At 39.4% G+C, this 22143-nt stretch overlaps 1 protein-coding gene across 2 annotated transcripts; it reads right to left on the bottom strand.

Annotated features, from left to right (window-relative positions):
* Nucleotides 1-3797: 3797 nt before the first annotated feature.
* On the bottom strand, nucleotides 3798-19599 carry ZRANB2 (zinc finger RANBP2-type containing 2). 2 transcript variants are annotated; one of them, XM_048860064.2, is made up of 10 exons: nucleotides 19398-19599; nucleotides 18238-18290; nucleotides 18018-18126; nucleotides 16587-16669; nucleotides 15179-15255; nucleotides 13995-14132; nucleotides 12709-12881; nucleotides 9073-9159; nucleotides 6285-6449; nucleotides 3798-5748 (listed from the first exon to the last, which is right to left on the bottom strand). In XM_048860064.2, exons 1-10 carry the CDS (start codon nucleotides 19451-19453, stop codon nucleotides 5685-5687), a joined length of 1005 nt encoding a protein of 334 aa, XP_048716021.1. In that variant the 5' UTR covers nucleotides 19454-19599; the 3' UTR covers nucleotides 3798-5684. The 2 variants fall into 2 exon arrangements, with proteins under 2 accessions (XP_048716021.1, XP_048716022.1); XM_048860065.2 differs by having other exon boundaries at nucleotides 19344-19597.
* Nucleotides 19600-22143: the final 2544 nt, after the last annotated feature.

The following is a 22143-nucleotide window of genomic DNA, read 5'->3' as shown; positions in this document are numbered from 1 at the left end:
CTTGGCACTGTACTGAGACCACCAGCAAGCCTGGTTACTAACATGGTAGTTTTCAGATGGGGATGCTTACCCCTTAGCAACTGAACCCTCATCTAACTCATCTCTCATAGGTCAATCAACCATCAGATGTCAATTACTTCAACTTTCTCCTGACCTAGCCTAGATTCATGCTGTTACTGACAGGCACCAAGATCTGTGCCCCATTGCCAGTTCCTGAGATACTCTGCTGCCACCATCAGTTGCGAGGCTCTTTTCTCCCAGACTGCTACACAGTTAGGTCAGATCTCCTCTACTATGTCAACACTCCTAAATGCCTGCAGTCTCCCTCACCTCACAACAACTACTTTGCTGTTCTCAGTTACTCTCCTTTGGCCAATCCTAGCCCCCTTGATGTAGTAGTTTCCAATAAATAAACGGAACATACAGGATGATATGTCACAGCCTGTCCTCTTCAGTTCAGCAACAAGACATTAGAGATGCCCTGGGTCAGGCCTCCTATTTCATGTTAACATTAATGGGTGTTTCACAACCAAATTAACATACATACATTGTTAAAAATATAGCTGAGAACGTTCTCTCCGCTTTCTCAAGCCCTAGCACATTGCTGCTAGAAAAGCAATGTTGAGTCCACTCTTTTGTTCTCAAGAATAAGGCCCTACACTAATTCTGAAGACCCAAAACAAGAGAATGATTACATATTGCATGTGTTAAGGGACTGCTAGGCAGCGCTTAGAAAAATCTTTAGAACATTATACCAAGCAAGGATTTTTGCCCAAATTCAGCTAGGAAGCTACAAGAATCCTCTGTCAGCCATTGTTTAAGGTAATTTAAAGGGGAGGGAGGGATGGGCTTGTATCTTGTAAAGGTGGTTTTATTTTTTTTTAAACTCTTCATTTTGTACATTATCAAGAGTCTCAACTATTGTTTTTTTTTCTTATTTTGCTGGAGGTTTCTGGTGGAGGAACTAGAGATGAGGATTTGAAGCTCCCTTGTCTCTTAAAAGAAGGGGCAGAGGTGTTCAATCTTTACAGCTGGTATTCTCACTGTTTAGAAGGCATTTGAATTAAATGGTTTTTAATACCCAATAGCTGAAAATAGTCCAGATAAAAGCCACTTCTTTCCTCAGTCGGCCTCGGTGATATCACAAGTTCTCCAAAATAGTTCAAAAAGTGTATCAAAGACATTAAAGTTCTCTTCTTTTACAATGCTGTCACCGACAGTAAAAAGATAATAGATACAAACAATTCATTTCAGGAATTCCAAAGCTCTTAAGTGACAGAGCACTGTAGTCCAATTTTATGAAAACTTTTTTTTTTTTTTTTTAAGTTTTAGATCATTAAAAAAGTGTCCTGCTCTCAACCTCCCTCCCTCTGTTGCTTTCTTTTAAAACCAGAAGCTCAGATTTCGGACAGATTGATATTTTAAAATCTCTAGGAGAGAAGCAGGGGATCAAGACTGTGACAAATGGCAGAGACACTGATGTATTGTATTATCCACTGTTGACACTGAAGTGGATGATAGGCAGGCCCAAGAGGGCTAACTGAGCAACATACCAAACAGATGGACTAGTCTGTAACTGCTGATGAAGCACAGACTGAATTTTTGCTGTGGGGATGGCAACTGAGCTCTTCAATCAATCATATTGTGTGGCAGGATATAGGTCTATTCATTCTGTAGAAAAGGGGAGAGGAATGATAGTAGGACTATGAGAAGACACACCACTTCCTAGATCAACGGGAAATTGAAGTGTTTTACAAAATGTAACACGTACCATTTCATAAGTTTCCATTCAGAGCTTTCCCTTCACATGGTAAAATTTCCCTATAGCAATAGGTGCAATATGGGTTTAAAAATTAAATAAAAAACCTTTTCAGTAGTTTTGCATATGTTGTGATTACACATTTCGCATATTCCTGCCATGACATAAACATGCATAAGTATAACCCCGTGGTCAGTGCATATTACGTGGCATCCTCTGTGCCTGATCCACAGAGGACATGTCTGTAATAGCCTGGCTATTTACCTCAAAATGTAAAAAAATCATGTTTATGTGATGTAAGTTTCACACACAGTCCAGGGATGGAAACGTGTCCCAAATTATTAGACACACTAATGCTAATCCTGCCTGCTACTAGTTAGTACAATGCTAATTATTTAAGTTGAACGGACTTAAGTTATTATGTTTTTCCTGAAAGAGAAAGACACATACCTAACATAAGCAATTCCTTGATCTTTTGTCACCCTCACCTCTTGCAGAAGAAACAAATCACTGAATTTCGGTCTCGGGCAAGTAAATCTATTTACTTTTAAAATGTACTACTTTGCAATTTGAAGGCTACATATGTATTCTGTTAATGATTTAGGATTTCAACCCATCCTCCTCTCTCCCAACTATTTATTTAAAAGGCAATTCAGCTGATCTTAAAAAAAAAAAATCAGTTACTCTTCATCTTTTACATTCATGGTTTGCATTTTCCATTTTCACTCAGTTTGGATAATGAAACTAGACTGGTCTGTTTTTATTCAGTTTTACTTTATGGTTTTGAAAGACCGCTTCATGTATTTCCATGAAGACGTTTCTTTTATTCCAAACCAGACCAATTTCCCTTCATCTGGGCTAATATAAGGGCTTGGCTATACTTGCAAGTTAGAGCGCATTAAAGCAGCCTCAGGCGCCCTAACTCACGACCCGTCCACACTGACAAGGCACTTAAAGCGCCTGGACTCTGCAGCAGGAGCGCTCCTGGTAATCCACCTCCACGCTGCGCCTTGGCTGAAACGCCCCAGGGTCACTGTGAACCAGGTGTTGCATTACTGCGCAATTATCGGCCTCCAGAAACATCCATAATCCCCTTAAGTCAAGTGGCCACTCTTGTCATTGTTTTGGAATCGGCTGTAGAATGCGGCTATGTCCTTTCAAAGCTCCGTTTTTGACAGCCAGCATGCTTATCTGCTCCAGGACAAAGCAACCATTAGTGTGGAATGATGCTTGCTGTGAGTGTGTGAGACAGATGGGAGGGGGAGCAGGGTCTGTCTGAACTTACAAGACAGCAAGCTGACACGCTCTTAGTTCCCCAAAACCCCACTCTCTCTCTCCCCACATACACACAACACACTCCCTGTCACACTCCACCCCCATTTGAAAAGCACGTTGCAACCACTTGCACATTGGGATAGCTACCACAATGCACTGCTCTCTGTGGCGTTGCAAGAGCTGCTAATGTGGCCACGCCAGTGCGTTTGCAGCTGACAGTGTAAACACACGGCAGCATTTTCCCTGCTGCGGCCTCCAAAGGCTGGTTTAACTCCCAGCGCTCTACATCTGCAAGTGTAGCCATGCCCTAAGTTTTCCAGGTTTAAAAGAGGTCTGTAGGAACTCCCAACATTTACTCTATAGCTGTTATTTATAATCTAATTATAAAGGTCTTTACTTAGGACGTGTGCAAGGCCAAGCAGAAGGCCATGGAACAATATTTTACTGTAGTCAAATTATAACATTAGGCTATGGAAGTTAATTTCTTTTTCCTGAAACAAGCCCTAAGATTAATCTATGTTTTACACAAAGCAGGCCTGATTCTGATCTACTGCCCAGGGTTTTTTTTTTATTTAATAAGAATGGATATTGCTTGTACTTTATGAGACATGCTGGGATTGGATTAACTGCTTTTGCTTTTAAGTTGCTAGTTCTTCTTACATCACAGATATTTTAAACAGAGTAAAAAGGCTTAGCGTTGCGGAAAGTTTAAAGAGAGCCAACAGATAGAAAGATTTGTTCTACATGTCTAAACAAACACTCATTGTATAATTGACTCACAGGCTTTATTTACATTTGTCTGCAGAATCATTTCTTCATGAAATGACCTAGTACATTTTATATAAGCCAAATGAAACCATAATTTTCCTCAGAGTTATCTGTAGCTTACCATTTGCTAAATTTAAAAACTTTTATCTAAGTACAGCAACAATTTTAATACAAAGCACAAGAATAAACCAAAAGGTAACATATAGCTTCTAATAGATCTGATTTTTACAATTTAGTAGGTAGACTTTCCTGAAGTCAGAGGCACAGTTAAAAGAGACTAACTGTTCTTGTGCAATCTAAACTACACTTAGCAAGGAAATATAAAAGAAAACAAAGTAGTAGTTGCAGGGCAATTTTTTCTGCAAAAAGATTATCAAAATATTTCTACAACAAAAACATTTTGCTCTGTCAAATCAGTCCAAAATAAACTTAAAAAGTCATTTTTTTAAAAAAGGAAAGCAGAATGCAATTTTGCTCCATTTGTCTTTGTGAAGTTCATTTTACAAAAGCAACTGTCAAAGATGTTGAAAGTTTTACTACTCAAATAATTACAGATATATTGCTTTTTTGTTTTAAAAAACATTATTTTCCCTTAACATACTTACCTTATGATGCCACTGAAGATAACTGTTAACACAAATTTTTCTTTACCAAACAGAGCTCAAGAGTGACCAGGCTTTAATGTGATATTGCTAGTAAAACAAATTTCATAAAGCATTTTAAGCCATAAATTTTATAAAGTTTAGGGGGACAGTGATGATCTTTGATCACATTTATTTAGAAGCACAGATTTATCTGTATTTCAGGAGAACATCTTATGCAGTTTATCTACCACAAGTAAAATTTAGTGTGGAAAAAAATAGCTCTCCAGCCCAAATTCATCTTTGACTGGTGGCTTGCAGAGGCTACAACCTTGTACTGTAATTCCAAATAAACTAGTTTCATAAAGTCCCCCATCACTTCAAAAGTAGCTACATAATGTTGATTTCAGCATTATAAGTCCATACAAGACTGTCCCCTTTCTAAGAGAGGATCACAGACTTCATACACATGGAAATTAAATTGCACTCAGCAACCTACTGCAGAAAGCAAGCTTTTCCTTGGCTGAGAAAGGATCAAATAGGCTGAATCTCCACAGAGACTTACAGCTTTGAGACAGATCTCAGCTATGGAGAAGAGAGTGCTTAATGATCCAAAAAGCCTTCAAGCTGGGAGAGGGGAAGTCTCACGCACCCATTACAGAACCTAGTACTGGGTGCGGGAATCGGGCGTCTGCACTAAATGTCAATGAGAGAACTGCCACTCATCACAACTTTTGTTTAAATACAGAAAAATTGGAAGCCTGGCCTAAAACCCCCCCTATGGGATACTTTAGCCTTAGAATTGTATTAATGTCCTCTGGTCCTATCAAAAGTGCATCAAAGAAGCTCAGGAGCTGTTATGTGCAGGGAACTCTCTTTTGGAGGGTGGGACTACACATATCAACCTGACTCCATTCACAGATCAACCTGTCTCCATTCACAGCGGTAAATAATGTAATGGGTTGGAGCCATAAAAATTAAAAAACAAACCATTTGGTAGTACTAAAATAAGTGGGCCCAATTATACATTGTTTAACAATACAAATATGCAACATCTGAGGAGATAAATGGAATAATGAAAAGTACACACCTACTCTGGAGAATTTATGGCTTAAAATGCTACCTTACTTTTTGTTTAATGAATGAACAAAGCTGCAGTTTCCCAGAAAGCAAGGACGAACATGCACTTCTACTAGCAGATTTAGCACTTCTGACCAAATAAGACACCAAGTTCTTAAAAATATGCCTCATGCACTGGACTGGATTTTTTTTTTTTTTTTTAAGATGTGAACTTTAATACATTATTTCTTTTTAGAACTTGTACGGGAACCAGAATGGGAAGATCCAGATGACGACCTGCGGCGTCTGTAAGATACAAACAGAGAAAGCATGCAAAGAAGTAAGTTCAAATTAATTTGATCACTCACACCCACAATAGTTAGAAGACTAATTTATTTGATGGGGTAGTATATAAACTGAACATGTAAATCTGAAACCTTCTGTTTAGGTTCACTAATGTATTACACTTTTTAGTATTAAATTTGCCACACTTCATATTAAATTTACAATTCCTTGATGTCACAGTATTCATTTATGAAAATTAATCAAGCAACGGAGTACATTAGCCCTTTCAAACGCTGAAAGAATGGTAATCTAGGTCTTTTTCTATGGAACATGGTCCTAACAGGAGATTTTGCAAAGAAAATGTTTTAAAACCATCAAAAAAATCTATGTTTTAAAAAACAGCATGGTAATTGGGAGAGGGAGGGCAAAAACCTATTTCTGAATACCAAAATGAATAACTGATAAAATTCAATCCTTTCCCAGTTCATTTTATTTCTTCAGAAAGTGTATTACACACATTTTAAATGCACCCATTCTTATTCTACATAAACCCAAACCTTTCGGGTGACCGTGATCTCGATCGTCTTTTTTTGCGATCACCGGGCGAAGAAGATCTAGAGCGACTCCGCTTCTTGCCTCTCTCAGGGGAAGATGATGAACGAGAGCTTGAGTAAGATCTTTTTCTTGGGGTTGAAGACCCCCTGTGGGACCTGGAGCTGGATCTTTATTGATTAAGAAATAAATCTGATTTAATTTGTGCATAATACAAAGAAGTCAGCAAAAGTCTACTACAGAGTTCAGATCCAAGAACATTCAATACAAGATTTGCCACAACATTTTACAAAATGTATTTGTAGGTATTTTAATACTTACTTCTTAGTTAATAGCCAATAAGAACTTCTATCTTAACAATGAAAATACTTATTTATAAAGTAATGCTTTTGAAATATGGTATTGTGGACCAGTGGTTTGGGAACCTTTTCCCAGTGTTCTCCAGAATTAAGCTTTTTGTTAAACATACTGCAGGAGACTGGGATGAGAGATGGCCTACAAGAAGATTATACTCGTGCTAAGTAGTACAGTCCATAAAGTGAGAGGCTGGAGAACTACAGATTTAATAAGCTATTTAAAATCATGTTTCATTTTACCATTAGTACACATATTCCATTATGGATCATTAAACCAAGGCTACTTCAAAAATAAACTGCCTAAAAAAATTACTAAAATTGGAAATCTCAAAAATGGCCATTCCCCCCCACCCAAATTCACCTATTTGAGTTTGCAAGACTTTTGCTAAACTGAATTTTAATAAACTAAAAATGTTAGCAAAATACCTTGCATGGCATTTTCTCATCTATGTTTACAAAAATCAGCTACTTTCTCAAGAAAAAAAAATCATATTTGTGGATCTGAAAAAGCTGCCGGACAAGGTGATGGAAATAGAATTTAGGACCTTCTGACTTCAAGCCCAATGTTAAATCCACCAAACAAAGACGACTTGCTGACAGTACTTTTTCAGATATCAAACATGCATATTTTTCTGCAGAAATGTTTCACAATCTTTTGTAAATAATAAAGTACTCACAAATGCTACTCTGAAACCTGTCACAAATGTTAAGCAATTTAATAGACAGGAAGGTCTGAAATCCAGTTTTTAAACCAATTTTGTACCCTAAAAATAACTTGTTCTGAACTTGTTGCTTCAGTACCAACGGGGTGTCAAATAATAACTTGCTTTGTCTTTTATTACTTAACTTCATAGCAGTTGCAATTCTCACTATGCTAAATTTCAGACTAATCCCCAGGACAAATATAGCCAATATGGACATTGGGCAAATGCAGGATGAATGAGGGAGTAATCCTTCCCTCAGAGCAGCTAAACAACCGTTTCAGAAGATACATCCACACTGCACACCACTGGCTGCAGCATGTAGGGTAAGTGTAGCTCCATGCCACAGTGAAAAAGCAGGATGCGTGCACACTTCAGTATGCAGCTACATGGGGCAATGAAAGGCTCTGGCAGGGGGGAGGGAGTGGGAAACTTTTCCCACTCCCTCCCCCCTGCCAGAGCCTTCCCCTCCTCCCAAAGTCTTTCACTGTGGTGGGGCAAGGCTCCCGCAGCTCCCTGCTGCTGGAGCCTTTCCCTACCACAGGGAGTTGCTGGAGCTTCTCTGTCCACTGTTGGAGTCTTCCCCAGCAGGGGAGGAAAGCTCCAGCAGCAGAGCCTTTCCCCACTGCCAAAGTCTTTCCCTACACTACACTGCTAAAAACAACAGTGTGGACAGAGAGGCACTGCTTGGGTGTGTAGAGAGCCATGCAGAGTATTTACCATAAGCGTCAGGTGTATCTTTATCCAAACATTCACTATCTACACCATTTATACTGTGGTCAGAGAGGTGGGGAGGGGAGTTCACATGCTGCCATAAGGAGTGTGCAACGTAGACATACCCATAGTGGCTGTATGGAGCACTTCCACAGTTTTCTCTTTAGGAGATAATGGAATCCCTGCTTATACTCCACCCCTTAAATGAGAACACTCAAGAAGTCAGTGCCATACAAGGGATGCAAGATTATTTTTAGATGCCCTGTCCCACTTGTTTCACACCATAGGGGCCATCTCCAGGAATGGAAAGAAGAGGTGGATTTGCATTCTACTGCAGAAACTTCTGTCAACAGAAAGCCTCAGTGAACTCATCACAAGGACTAATTGCTAGCTTTGGCTGCCATGCACAGTTCAATAATTGCTATACAAAAAGACCAGCTAAATCAGACTCTAATGAGTATATCCAGAAAATCTGGACCAAGTCTTGCTTGCCTTGATCACATGTGAGTAATCTCACTGACTTCAGTGGGTTACTTACATGAGTAATTGATCAGTGATTTCACATATTTCCCCCACATTTACAATAATGTTTCAACAGTGTTGTCTAATGGGGGGTTCATATACATTACCAACATATACAAAATAAGAATATAGCACATCTTCTAATATTTCACACTTAATCGCCAGAGGAAACAGTAAATAAAGTTGCAAGAATTATTTTAAGCAAAAATATGCATTCAGATTCTCTTGCTTTCACATACAGCAGACATTGGGTTATTCACTTGCCTAGCTTTAGACGAGACTTTTAAAAATATTCTCATAAAAAAACAAACTTGCATTTTCAAGAATAATTATTTCATTTAATAGTGGTAACTCCTTGGAATACTGGACCTGGGAACAACTGATTTCCATGCTGAAAATGAGTTAAGTCAAAATAGTTTTTTAGAGAAACAAACAAGCAATCAGTTCTGCTACCCTTTTAATTTCTCTCTGCAAAGCAGAGAGAAAACTACCTCATTCACCTTGATTTCGACCCACGAGATCTAGAATGTTCTCTGGAAGTGGAACGAGATCTTGATCTGGAACTGGAAGAGCTTCTTGAATGGGACCTGAAACAACATGGAGGATTTTTCCAATACTTAAACAGCCTTATGAGACATGATTATTGTAAAATTACTTCTAGAATTTTGCTCAATGCATACGAGCATCTGAAATACTAGTTCTTAATATCTGAAACTTTTCAAAAATTAATATTCATTTTCTTTCATAAATTGTTTTTAACAATATGCAGATGCAGCTATTTATCATACATTAAGGTACTTGGGGCCCAGATTCATGAAAGAGATAAACACATTTGGTCTTTAAAGTTTTGCCAGATTGTACATTGGAGTCATTTATCTACTTTGAACTGTTAATGGATAAATTCTAGTCCGAAGTTCCAATATATAAGGAATGGCATAAAGAAGTTAAGGTTTTTATTAATGGCTTCCTATTAAGATACTGAAAGTTGTCATTAGAACTATTAGTTAAATTGTGAAAGCAGACAAAGTAAGTAGGGTAGCAGTTATTCGGTAAAGTTAATAAAATGATTGCTTACCCATTAACTATTTCATGAATCCAACCCAAATCTTGAATTTGCACCTTAATGGGACACCATCACCTTGGATTTTTAGAAGTGTATTAAATTAGGAGTCCTAGTATCTGATATAGTACTCCAAAAACACTATCATGAACGTTTCTTAAACAAATTATTTAAAAAGTGTCAAGATTTGTTATTCACTTGTTGATATTTAGAAGGCTGTTTTCAGCAAGTGTGAAACTGCCTATAATCAGTCTCATTGTTTCCTCTGTATAAAAGGCACAATGCACACACAAGAGTAAATTTTTTTTGCTAACTTATGGAAATCTCAGGTATTAAAAACATTGTAAAGTTACAAGTAAACTAATTTTAGAGTAGCAGCCGTGTTAGTCTGTATCTGCAAACAGAACAAAAGTACTTGTGGCAACTTAGAGACTAATAAATTTATTTAAGCATAAGCTTTCGTGGGCTACAGCCCACTTCATCAGATGCATGCAGTGGAAAATACAGTAGGACGATTTTATATACACAAAGAACATGAAACAATGGGTGTTCCCATACACACTATAACGAGAGTGATGAGTTAAGGTGAGCTATTACCAGCAGGAGAGACTACAAAACCTTTTGTAGTGATAATCAAGATGGGCCATTTGTATTTTCCAACTGTATTTTCCACTGCATGCATCTGATGAAGTGGGCTGTAGCTCACAAAAGCTTATGCTCAAATAAATTTGTTAGTCTTTAAGGTGCCACAAGTCCTCCTGTTCTTTTAAAGTAAACTAATGCAATTTTCAAATTGATGGGGTCTCCTTAAAATGCAAGCTGGTATAACTGTAATTATTTTGAAGACAAGACATGTCAAATCAAATTTTAATAATCTTTTCAGGCACTATTTGGTCAATTAATTCCATAACTCCCAATAAATATTGTTACCATTGTCTCTATTTCATCATATTATGCAGAACAAGAATAGCCTGCACTTTTATTTCCAGCAAGATAAGATTTATGTTTCTAAAAAACAAAAAAATCCTTCAAGGAGAACTCAAAACCCTCTGAACATACATTTATGTTTAATTAAATGAAGACTCAGCCCAATGTTGAGAATATGTATTGAAGTACCCATGACAAGATTACACGCAACACTGGGAGATCCCAGGAGAAACAAAATAAATTAAACTACTTTTCATCAACTTTGAGGGTTGTGAATTTATGTTTGACCCTTCATCTGAGCTGATAGTACTTTATACTTTTTAAAAAAAAAAAAATATGACAGATAATCTTATTTGCATTCCAGTAGTTCCCATGCAGTAGGTGCAGTTCACACAGGATGACACAGTCCCCGCCTCACAGAGCTCAGACTCTAAGATGAAGGGTGGAAGAAGAGAAATGAAACGTACTATCAAAATGTGTTTTTTGATAAACAAATTGGCAAGTGCCAATCAGCTCTGCCAATAATATTTGGTTAGCTTCTTGTAGGCACTATAGCCTATGTGGGCCTTATGGAGGCATTTCAAGGAAAGGATAGTGATCTATGGATCTGTTCATGGAGGGCATTCTGTATAGAAGAAACTTTATGCAGTGAAAAAGGGGAATTCAGTAGCGGATTCAAAAGTCAGGCAAGGATCGTGCACTTAGCAAATGAGTTTTGAATGGACCGTGCAGGGGCAATGTGGTGTCATGTAGGCCAAGTAAAGCATTTAATATACACATCCTGACACAAATGAAAAAGGAAAGCTGATTTTCACGTATTTGAAATCCTGGCCACTTCAGAGACAAAAGCAAAGTGTGCCTCACTTACCTTAAAGTCTGGCAAAACAATAGCTGATATTTTAAAGAGAGAAGCAGTTTAAGTGTTGAGACCATCCTAATGGATTTTTCTGCGGGTGCAAATTCTCCTAAACCAAGAGGCTATTCACCAAGTTTCAACTTGGGCAATTTATTATGGTTAAATTGAAGCTTCCTCCTACAATAACTAATTCTTAGCTATACTACTACTAGTTAGATATCTGTGGGTTAATCTTACGTTTGTTAGTATTAAGGAGCTTAAGAAATAGAGATATTTTGCAACCAACCAGTAAAATGATGTGTTTATTAAATGGTTGCTTCGCTACTGATTTGAGAATAAGCTTTTCTGTGTTCTCTTTAAATGTGCAAATTAGAGCTTTTATCTGGCCTCACTGAGACCCACGTAGACCCTGCAAACTCAGTTAAGATCATCTTCCTTGCCTGATGTTCTAACCCAGTGGTTCTCAAACTTGTTCCACCACTTGTGCAGGGAAAGCCCCTGGCGGGCTGCGCCTGTTTGTTTACCTGCCGCATCCGCAGGTTCGGCCGATCGCGGCTCCCAGTAAGTCCCTCGGCCCGTGCTGCTTCCAGCAGCTCCCATTGGCCTGGAGCAGCGAACCGCAGCCACTGGGAGCCTCGATTGGCCAAACCTGCTGATGCGGCAGGTAAACAAACCAGCCGGGCCCGCCAGGGGCTTTCCCTGCACAAGTGGTGGAACAAGTTTGAGAACCACTGCTCTAACCACATCATAATTATCTTAATCAATCATTCCACTGACTTCCCCTTTTCTACCACATGAAACTCAAATTTCTTATCTTCACCTTCAAGGCATTTTCCAATAGTGGCCTTCTACTTTATCTGCTCTGATTGCATTACCTCCTACTTTACTATCCCCGCCTCCCAGTTTGTCTACTTTTCTCCCAACAATCCTCAGTACTTCCAAAAAAGCATCTATTTCACATTAAATGCGACTACTTAATAGCAAGCCAAAAGGACTACACATAGTTTTGAAAACATGCTAGCTTTCCTGTTTTTATAAGCCATATTTGTTACAGATACAGCTGAAACATTAACTCACTGAAAGCGAAGTGATAAACTAAAAGAAGTCCTCACTTTTAAAACTGTGGAGCTACAAAAGGCCATTATAAAAATGTAATCTACCTGCGTAAACTGAATATATAAAACTGTCACATTAACAACTGAAACTATAAGTCAATCAAGAAAAAAAGATGTAAATAAAGAAGTTAGATACTGACATTTTGCCTGGCGTTACCCTTGACCTGTACCCGTTTACCTTGACCTAGACCTTGAGCTTGAGTGGGAGGATGAGCGCGATGAAGATTGTGAGTGGGAAGATCGAGACTTAGAGCGACTGCGCCTGTTGGATTTCTTTTTCTTATTAGCATCTTCTTCCTCGCTGGCATCAAGATTATATTTTGAGAGATCAGCCTCATCTTCATCCTCATCCTGAAAACATGCAGACTGTTAGTTAGGTTTGGAGACTTAAATATGAAGAAAATATGCAGAAAGCAGGATTACATTTTAGACTATTTTCATTTGGAGTAGTAGTTTTTACTTGCTCTTGTCTGTAGTTTATTTGGAGCATATTGCCAATCTTTTCAAATCCGTTTTTTTAGTTCTCTTTTGTTAAGATAACAAAAAACCCTCAAGCATTGAGTGCAGCTTGTTAAAAATCAAATAGCTACATAAAAACAATTTCAGAAACAGCAATAAAATAGGACTGAAAAAAGTGATCCTCAAAAACCTGCATAATGACTGAATAATTAAAAAGTTAGGTAGTGAATTATAATGCCAGCATTTGTATTACAGTTCAGTGTCTTAAAAAAATGAGACAAAGATTTTGGGCAGATGTCTGGCAGAAGTCTCAGGCTCAGAGGAAGTCTATCCCACTACCAAACTTAGGTTCCAATTCTGCAAATTCCTCACTGATTTTGGTCAGTGTGTAAAAGTAAACATGTGCACAAGTCTTTTCATGATCATGGTCTAAAAGGAACAACTAATATTTAACAATCACTCTGTATTAAAAACAAAACTGCAGATCAGGAGAATATTTATTTCAATTTTATAGCTAAAAATAAAGCCAGCATCATTTAACAGAAGACATCTGGAACATGTCTAGTCCATGTTGACATTTATTTTAGATATTTTGAAAACATCAGAAATAATGCAGCAGTAAAGATTTTAGTGTGCATTTTCACCATACTCTACTGGATCTACCTATTAAGACATCCTATATAAACATATATTTCTCACAATGATTAATTCTGTTCCCAAAGTTAAAATATAAATGTAAGTTTAAGTGATAAGATTCTGACAGCAGTCATTCAAAGCAACAAATACAGAGTTCAGGCTGACAAACTCTCCTCAGCTCATGCATTCTTCCAATACACACATATCCCACTCCAAGATGTATACGGAGGTTAGGAGAGCATATCATCCTTACTTATAACTTATGTATTGTATAACAATACTGATTTACAAGCAGCTAAGAATTAAGGCCAATCTCACTTAGTAAGAACACAGTATGTTAGCAGTAATAAAGAACAAGGATTATTTTACCTCATCCAGTTTATACTTGGAAAGATCTTCATCCTCATCCTCTTCTTCTTCCCCTTCAGATTCCTTATCTTCTACTTCCTTCAGGATAGATGCAGGCCCAACTGGCTTCCCTCTGTATTTTTTCTTTTTGCGACCAAACTAATTGCAGATAAATAATGTGAGTGACACACACTTTGTTTCTGCCCACTCCACCATAAGTAAGACTAATTACAGTATATTAAACAAGCAGCCTCCTACGAGCTAATATGAAAAGACTATAATGAACTAAGACTTTTGTAAGACTCGTGGGAAAAAGTGAAAAATAGTAAAGACAACTTTCATTACAAATAAAAAAAAATATTGCTGTGTGGAGACAGAGAAGGCAAATTTCTACCATGAAATCTTAGTTGAATGACCCAAAAGTACTCAGCAAAAACCTACTGTAGATCTAAAATAAAGACACATCACAATGTCTATATTCTGATAAATTCATCAATAATCTGGATGTAATCAAACAGCATGTGCTTTACAAGACTGCTTTATAACAGACTTCAGTATATTTGGGAAGCAGTAGGAGCACCCTAAAGAAAATAGCATAGGAAATCTAAAGCAGATCTTGCAAGCAGTTAAACTAATGAAACACGAACCACAGTTAAATTTAATTTCTAACTGATTTTTAGACGTTTACCCCCCCACACCTTTCCAGATTCAACATGAATTCTGCTTCACATATGAATCGGCAAGAGATGTAATTCAAAAGATTTGTACAGCTAGCTTCCCTCACCCTGAGCCTGGGTGGCTGAGGCTTGGTCTACGCCTAAAACTTAGGTCGACGTAGCTACATCACTCAGAAAAATTTCATGAACAGAGGGATGTGGTCAGGTCAACCTAAGGTAGCTGCAGCTAGGTCAAAGCTTGAACCCCACTACTGACGGCAGCTAGGTCAATGGAACAATTCTTCTGTTGCCCTCGCATCTCAAGGGGGTGGATTTACTACAGCAACAGAAAACCCCCTTCCTTCGCTGCAAGAAGTGTCTACACTACAATGCTATAACTGCAGCTGTGTTCATTGTAGTGCTTGCCGCATAGACATACCCTGAGTTAGTTTCTTAAGCCAGGCTTCCCTGCCAGATACGTGCTCTTAAACACAAATCTCTTCATTTTAACTTATGTTCCTCCAATGTAATAATTATACATAATCTTACCTCATCATATTCCCCATCTGATTCTTCACGTTCTATATACTCAACATTCTCTCTTTCATTAAAACCTCCTCCATATCCTGCAAATTAGAATGTAAAATAAGAATGCACTACATAATCCCTTATATTGTGTAAATTCAATTACGTTAAATACAAAGTCTTTGGTAAATACTTTTATTATGCCACATTTGATTAAAATCCAATAGAAGATGTCTCTAGATGTATAAGTTATCATGAAACCTACACCAAGAATGTTATGCAATCTGAAAGGAAGCAGACATTGAACTGTTCTCACACAAGTGTATCAAAAATAGTTTTTACATATCTAATTGAGAAGCTAAGGTAAGCTTTGAGGTAAATGAAAGAAATACATTCCACTGCAACTATTTACGTAACAAAGGGCCAAGTGCCACAAAGGAGCCATAATCAGGCTGCAAATGCCCAGCAGAGAATCACTCTTGCATAGGAGAACACCCTGCTGAAGCATCTGTGCTGCAGCCAGACCCTGCCTCTCCTTCTGACCCACAGGGCATGTCAGGGCAGAGAGGGCTCTGCTCCACCACTGCCATACTTCCATGATGTAGGGTCCATTATAGTCCATAACGCAGAAGTGGAATTTAATATTCCTTGCTAGCAGTTTTAAGTTGAATACAATCAAGAGTGGGCCTGAGAATCAAGAAAGTTGAAACACAGTCCCTGACACCCTATAGATTTGCCAGGCAAATTTGGCTCAGGGGATAATCTAGTCCCCCAAAAATATTTTTTGCACGTTTTGTTTAACCCTACATTTATAGGGTGATCTCAGAAGGAAAGCAGAGGAAAACGGAATATCACTGAGTTGACATTTCTGCTTAAAGCACATTTCTGCTTAAAGAACATTCAGTTCCAGCTACAACATGGTTGCAACCCTGACCTAGTTATAATATGGTTCCATTTTGTAATGCAGATGGCACTTTATTATATCCAAAACATGACCAAGGCTATCGCTTGATTATGAAATAGTTATGGTCCATTCTATATTACAAACTGGAAATGTGTTGTAACCTACTACTGACTTATAAGTTTAGTGTAGATGGTCTCTATGGCTACATATCAGAAATTCAAAATTACCATCTCCTGGGCTTAAGCATAATCTGTTGGAAATTTATTTAAGAATTTGTTTTAATACTGTATCTTCATGAAAACTGAGAAAGTGGTTTAAACTGTATGACCTTAGGGGATTTCCTGAGGTGAACCACTGTCACACTTGGATTTTACATACTAGTAATACTTAGCACATATATAGACTTACAAGGATGGGATATGCAAAAGAAAGACTAGTTAGCATTGCTACACCTATTAAAAATGACTACTTGATTTAAGTTAAGTTTATGAAGAGAACTGAATATTTAAACATGCAAATTCATCTTACCTGTCCTTTCCTCCAGTTTTGCATACTTTGGAGTATTACACATATTACATTCTGATCTCCTGGCCCAGTTCACATTGCCACAACTTTATGGGGGGGAGGGAAAAGAAAGTAAGTGTAAAAATGCAACATTTTATTTCACGTTAAAGAGCTTGGGAATTAGGCAACATGCTCCAGAAAAAAATGAAATCAATTTATATCAATTAGCTGTGATTTAAGTTCACTACTAAACAAATAGGCAATTGTAACATCACCAGGGCCTACTCTTGCAATACTTATGTACACGCAACTCCCAGAGAAGTCTATAAGAATTTTGCCAGCATAAGGATCACAGGCTTGAGTCATGTAGTCAACCCAAAGAGCCCCAAGAGAGGCACAGCTATGATCAAGATTAAAATGCATATACATGCACATATCTAGAGCAAATCATATTATAGTAATAAAATGGCATATATTCGGGCATAAAAGGAATTTTCACATCATAACTGCACAGAAGTCATTTTTACCTGTAACTTTTTTTCAAGGGTTCTATATATATTGGGGAAAGGTGCTTGGATTATTAAAAAAAGGCAGCAGAGGTAGAAGACAACAGAGGAAGAATGGAAAATAGTGGGAAAAGGACAAGTATTGGGAGTGGAGGGGGGATAGGAGAGCATGAATCCAAAGTGTAGGAACACAGGTGCAAGTGCAAGTTGTAAAGCTGAAATTTGACATAAACGTCAACTAGAATTCAATTAGCATTTTCTGGAGATGGAAAAATATTCTAATAAGTACAGGTTTCAGAGATTGGAAATTTTATGTAGAATTAACAAGGACGGAATAGATAAATCAAAACTAAGAGGGTCTCAGGAGATATGAAGCTCGTCGTAAAATCAGGGTATCAGAAAAAAATCTGTTTCCATAAAAGTTTCAAACAATACAAGTATTCATATGAATGAAGTTTGTGAAAAAACAATTTCTCTGTACTTTTCCCTTCTTTTGCACCTTCCGAAACTTCACAAAGTCACTATGAAGTAAGTTTTATTCTCCCACTCGCATCTCTTTTTAAAAAAAATCCACACACACAGTAGCCTGTGAACTGAAGTAACTTGCCTATAGTCAGACAGGAAGTTTTTCAGTCAGATCAGGAACAGAACACATACTTCCAATCCTGTGCTATAATCAAAAGACCATCCTGTCTGTCAAAGCCACACTGATTAAATATTTGTCGTCCAGAAAAAACTAAAACTAAAAACTAATCTAATGTGAAAACATATAAAACCTATTTCAAAAAGCACACACAAAAAAAAAAAAAAAGTTGGTCCCAATTTCTCTTGCCTACTCACTAAAAGCCACATTGATTCTGACTGAGTTAAATATCCAAGATACATGACCTTTTAGTCAATTAAAAAGGTTTGTGGCAGGAATAATATTTAAGTTTCAAAACCAACATACGTTTTACATTGCCAATCATTAGCACTGAACAGGCCACGACTCTTTTCAGCAAGCGTCTTCCCTATTTCAGTCCCTCCAGCTTTCATCATTTTGGCTTCAGTTGTTTTTTCTGAAAACAGATTCAAAAAAATAATTTTCAAGAAGTTTCTTATAAGATTGAACATTTCATTCTTTTTGGGGGATGAGAGAGAAGGGAAATCAAAATGGGAAAGATAGTCACCTCGACCACATCTGTTACAGCTGGTTCTTCTAGCAAAATTAACATTTCCACACCTGAAAAAAGAAATATATTCTTATGAAGGGCAATGAACAGTTTTTTTAAAAAGGGGAGAGGATAAAGATGATAGCAATTAGTATTCGGAAAATATTTTACAGATGAAAATTCCTATAAAGTTTTCTTTGTTTTGCAAAATGAATCATGACATTTTCCCACCTTCAATGATTTTTATGTTGGTAACTTAATTTTTGTAGCTAAAATAAAACTGTTATAGAAACTCAAAGAACCTTTTAAAAATGACTTTTTGTTTTCTAACTTCTGACATAAATAAGCTGTTTGTAACAGGGTGGCTAGTTTTCCTTTTGTTGTACAAATACACATTTCAGACCAGCAAAAAACAAACCAAAAAAAGGCCACTGGCAATTTTATTTTGTCAGGATTCTCTGCTTCACAATAATAGCAGTAGGACCTTCATTAACTGTAAACATCTGGCAAAAGTTGGCAAATATTTTGTATTTCATAAAGCACTGCGGGCAAATATCTCACTTTCTTTATTAAATATTTTCTCAAAAGACACGGGAACCAAACTGAAGAACTATAAATAAGCCTGAAGGATTGTTGGGTTTCACTGCAGATTTTTAAGTACCCGGTACTCCTGTAGCCATGACACTTTCCAGTTTATGGTCCTGATTCTGCAATGTTTCTGCTCAGACACACCCCTGCACCGACAGACCCCTACCGACAGCGATCGGGCTCTGGGGAGGCACACGGGATCAGGGCCCGTTCACTTTCTGTGCGGTGCAGAGCTGCCATCGTGTCACCGCCCCGAGAGCGCAGTGACCCTGCGGTGCCGTCCGTAGAGGAGCTGAGCCCCCCGGGCGGGGAGGCCTTTGAGTTGCAGGGCGCCGATCTAAAAGGCGTTATTCATATCTCGGGCCCCACTGAGGCAGCCGGGATGCCCGCAGGGAGGAAGGTGCTAAGAGGCAGGGGTGCGTCTGAGCAGAAGCCACCCGTCCGTTCGACAGCCCCGCAAACGGCGCCTCCGGTGCCCTGTAGGGAGAAGACTCGAGGACGTTGAGCTCCCCCGAGTCCCGCTTCCCTCCCCTCACCGGGAGGCCCTGGGGCCCCGCCCCCCGTCCGTGGCGGCCCCGGGGCCCCCTCACTTCTTGTCCGGGCAGATCCAGTCCCCGTCGCTGACTCGGAAATTCTTCGTCGACATCTTGGCCCACCACGTCCAGAGCCGAGCGTCGCGGCAGGGCCGGGGTCCTGCGTCTGACGGGGCTGCCTCGTAGCGCCTGTTTCCCGCGATCAGCCACCAGTGTCGGAGCGCACAGGGCCCAACCCGGCCCTGCCCGAAGAAACACGCCGAAGGGCAGCCGTGCGGCGCGGGTTGTAATCAGGCATTGGAATAGACACCCTGCCCGGCCGGGAAGGGGAGGCGGCGCGGAGAGTGCCCCCTAGGGGCCGGAGGACCCCAGGGGTGGGAGCGCGGGCGGGGCTGAGGCTTAGAATGAGAAGTGGCGGAGGGAAGCGGAGGGAAGCAGAGGGAGGGAGGGAGGGAGCGGGGAGAGAGAGTGTGGTGGGAGCGGGAGGGGTAGGGGCGACCCTATTTCCCAAAGAGAAAATGGGACATCCCAGGTGCCCCCCTTCCCCACACATGAGGCTGTTGCTGGAACCCATCCCGCCCCGCTGGCACGCTGCCGCCCCTGCCCAGCTCTGCCTTTCCCCCTGCAGGAGGGGGCTGGCAGCTCTGACTGCTCGTGCCCTCCACCCCCAGCCCACTGCACATTCCTGGGCACCACACCCCACTTTTTTGACAAAAATGAGCATTTGTCCCATTTGCTCTGTGTTTTCCCCAGGAATTGAAATGGGGGCGGTGTTCACATTTATGGGGAAGGGGGGGGTGTTCAGGGCCAATGAGGGGTGAAACTGTGTGGGTGAAGGTGGGCTGTATGGCACCATAGTAAAAACTACAACATGTTTCATGAACATTTTATTAGATTTTAAAATCATCACACAAATTAAAGTTAGCTACTCAAGCCTTCTGTGAAGCGCTACAACTACATCCTTCTTGGTTTCTTGTTACAATTTTGCACAACTCTTAATGAACTTCTTGAATGCAATGCATTCATCTTTGGTGGCTTCCCATGTGTCTGGTACTTCCATTCCTTCAACTGATATGCTGATTAGTTCATTCACGTGATCAGGCAGAAGGTGACTTCTTTCAAAACACAAAATTCTATTCAGTGATGAAAAAGAACACTCAACTGTAGCTGTTGTGACTGGGAGTAGCAAGAGATGAATTCCTACTTCTTTCAGCCCAGGAAACATAGCATAAAGATCAGGTCAAACCACTAGTGATGATAAAAAAGAAGTTGAAGTCAATCTTCATTCTCATTCGTCAAATGATATTCCACTCTGTGTTCAAATTCTCTATTCTATCCTGAGCACATGGCAGCCCCATTCCTGGTAGTGCCTTACTCCACTCAACTGTCATATTTCCTCTCAGCCTTTGTTTTGTTAGGCTAAATTGGTATGAAAAGATTTTGAGCAGCTCTAGTTCATTGCCTTAAGCACAGCACTGAGAACATTGTTTTGCCACCATTGACTGAAAACAGGGGAAGAACTGAATAAAATTAACTAAATTGGTAGAAATGGGGTGGTAGTGGTAGACCATAACATTAAGGAGTATAAGTTACAATTAAGCGTATTCTAGAGAAATAAGGTGATGGTTTATAGTTTAAAGTTTGATACTTTAAGTGTTGTGCAACATTGGCACACAGCCAAGGACAGTGAATTGGCAATTTAAGCAGGGTAGCCTATAGCTAGTGTGTTGATAGGCAGATATGGACTACGATTAGGTAAAGGTCATTTCAACACTGCAGAGAGGGGTGAGTCAGGCATTCTCAGTCCAAAACTAGGTGAGGGTCACCATCCCATAACAGTAAACATCCTATCTTACTAAAACTTGTGTAACAGCTTTGATTGACAGCTAGATTTAGCAGTTGTGATTGGTCTGTAAGTATGGACCAATCAGCGAGGAGTTAAAGATGATTGGAGGATAGATATGCTAATGATAGGATTGAGAAGCCCATTAGAACAGGCCAAAAATTGTATAAAAGACAGAAAGCAAGCCGGTAAAAGTCAGTCAAGTCAAGAGAAGAAGGAGAACCAGAAGAAAACGAGAAGAAACCTAAAGAGCGGAGGAATCAGAAGCAACTGCAGGGTAACAGCAACAGCAGCAGCGCTGCTGGGACAGAGCGGAAGGACCTAAACAGACAAGAGGTAGAGAAGCCTACAGAGAATAAGCATGCTAGCTATAGTATAAGTTATAGAATAGAAATAGGGCTAATGTATGTGCATACTTAAGATAATAAAGATGAGTATCACCATCCTGGCCACTATGGATGTAGAAGCCCTCTACACCAACATTCCACACAAAGATGGACTACAAGCCGTCAGGAACACTATCCCCGATAATGTCACGGCTAACCTGGTGGCTGAACTTTGTGACTTTGTCCTTACCCATAACTATTTCACATTTGGGGACAATGTATACCTTCAGATCAGCGGCACTGCTATGGGTATCCGCATGGCCCCACAGTATGCCAACATTTTTATGGCTGATTTAGAACAATGCTTCCTCAGCTCTCGTCCCCTAAAGCCCCTACTCTACTTGCGCTATATTGATGACATCTTCATCATCTGGACCCATGGAAAAGAAGCCCTTGAGGAATTCCACCATGATTTCAACAATTTCCATCCCACCACCAACCTCAGCCTGGTCCAGTCCACACAAGAGATCCACTTCCTGGACACTACAGTGCTAATAAACAATGGCCACATAAACACCACCCTATACCGGAAACCTACTGACCGCTATTCCTACCTGCATGCCTCCAGCTTTCA

The sequence above is a fragment of the Caretta caretta genome, chromosome 8 (assembly GCF_965140235.1).
Source record: "Caretta caretta isolate rCarCar2 chromosome 8, rCarCar1.hap1, whole genome shotgun sequence".
NCBI lineage: Eukaryota > Metazoa > Chordata > Testudines > Cheloniidae > Caretta > Caretta caretta.
The sequence above is the reverse complement of the archived record's forward strand: the minus strand, read 5'-3'. Positions and strand labels throughout refer to the sequence as shown.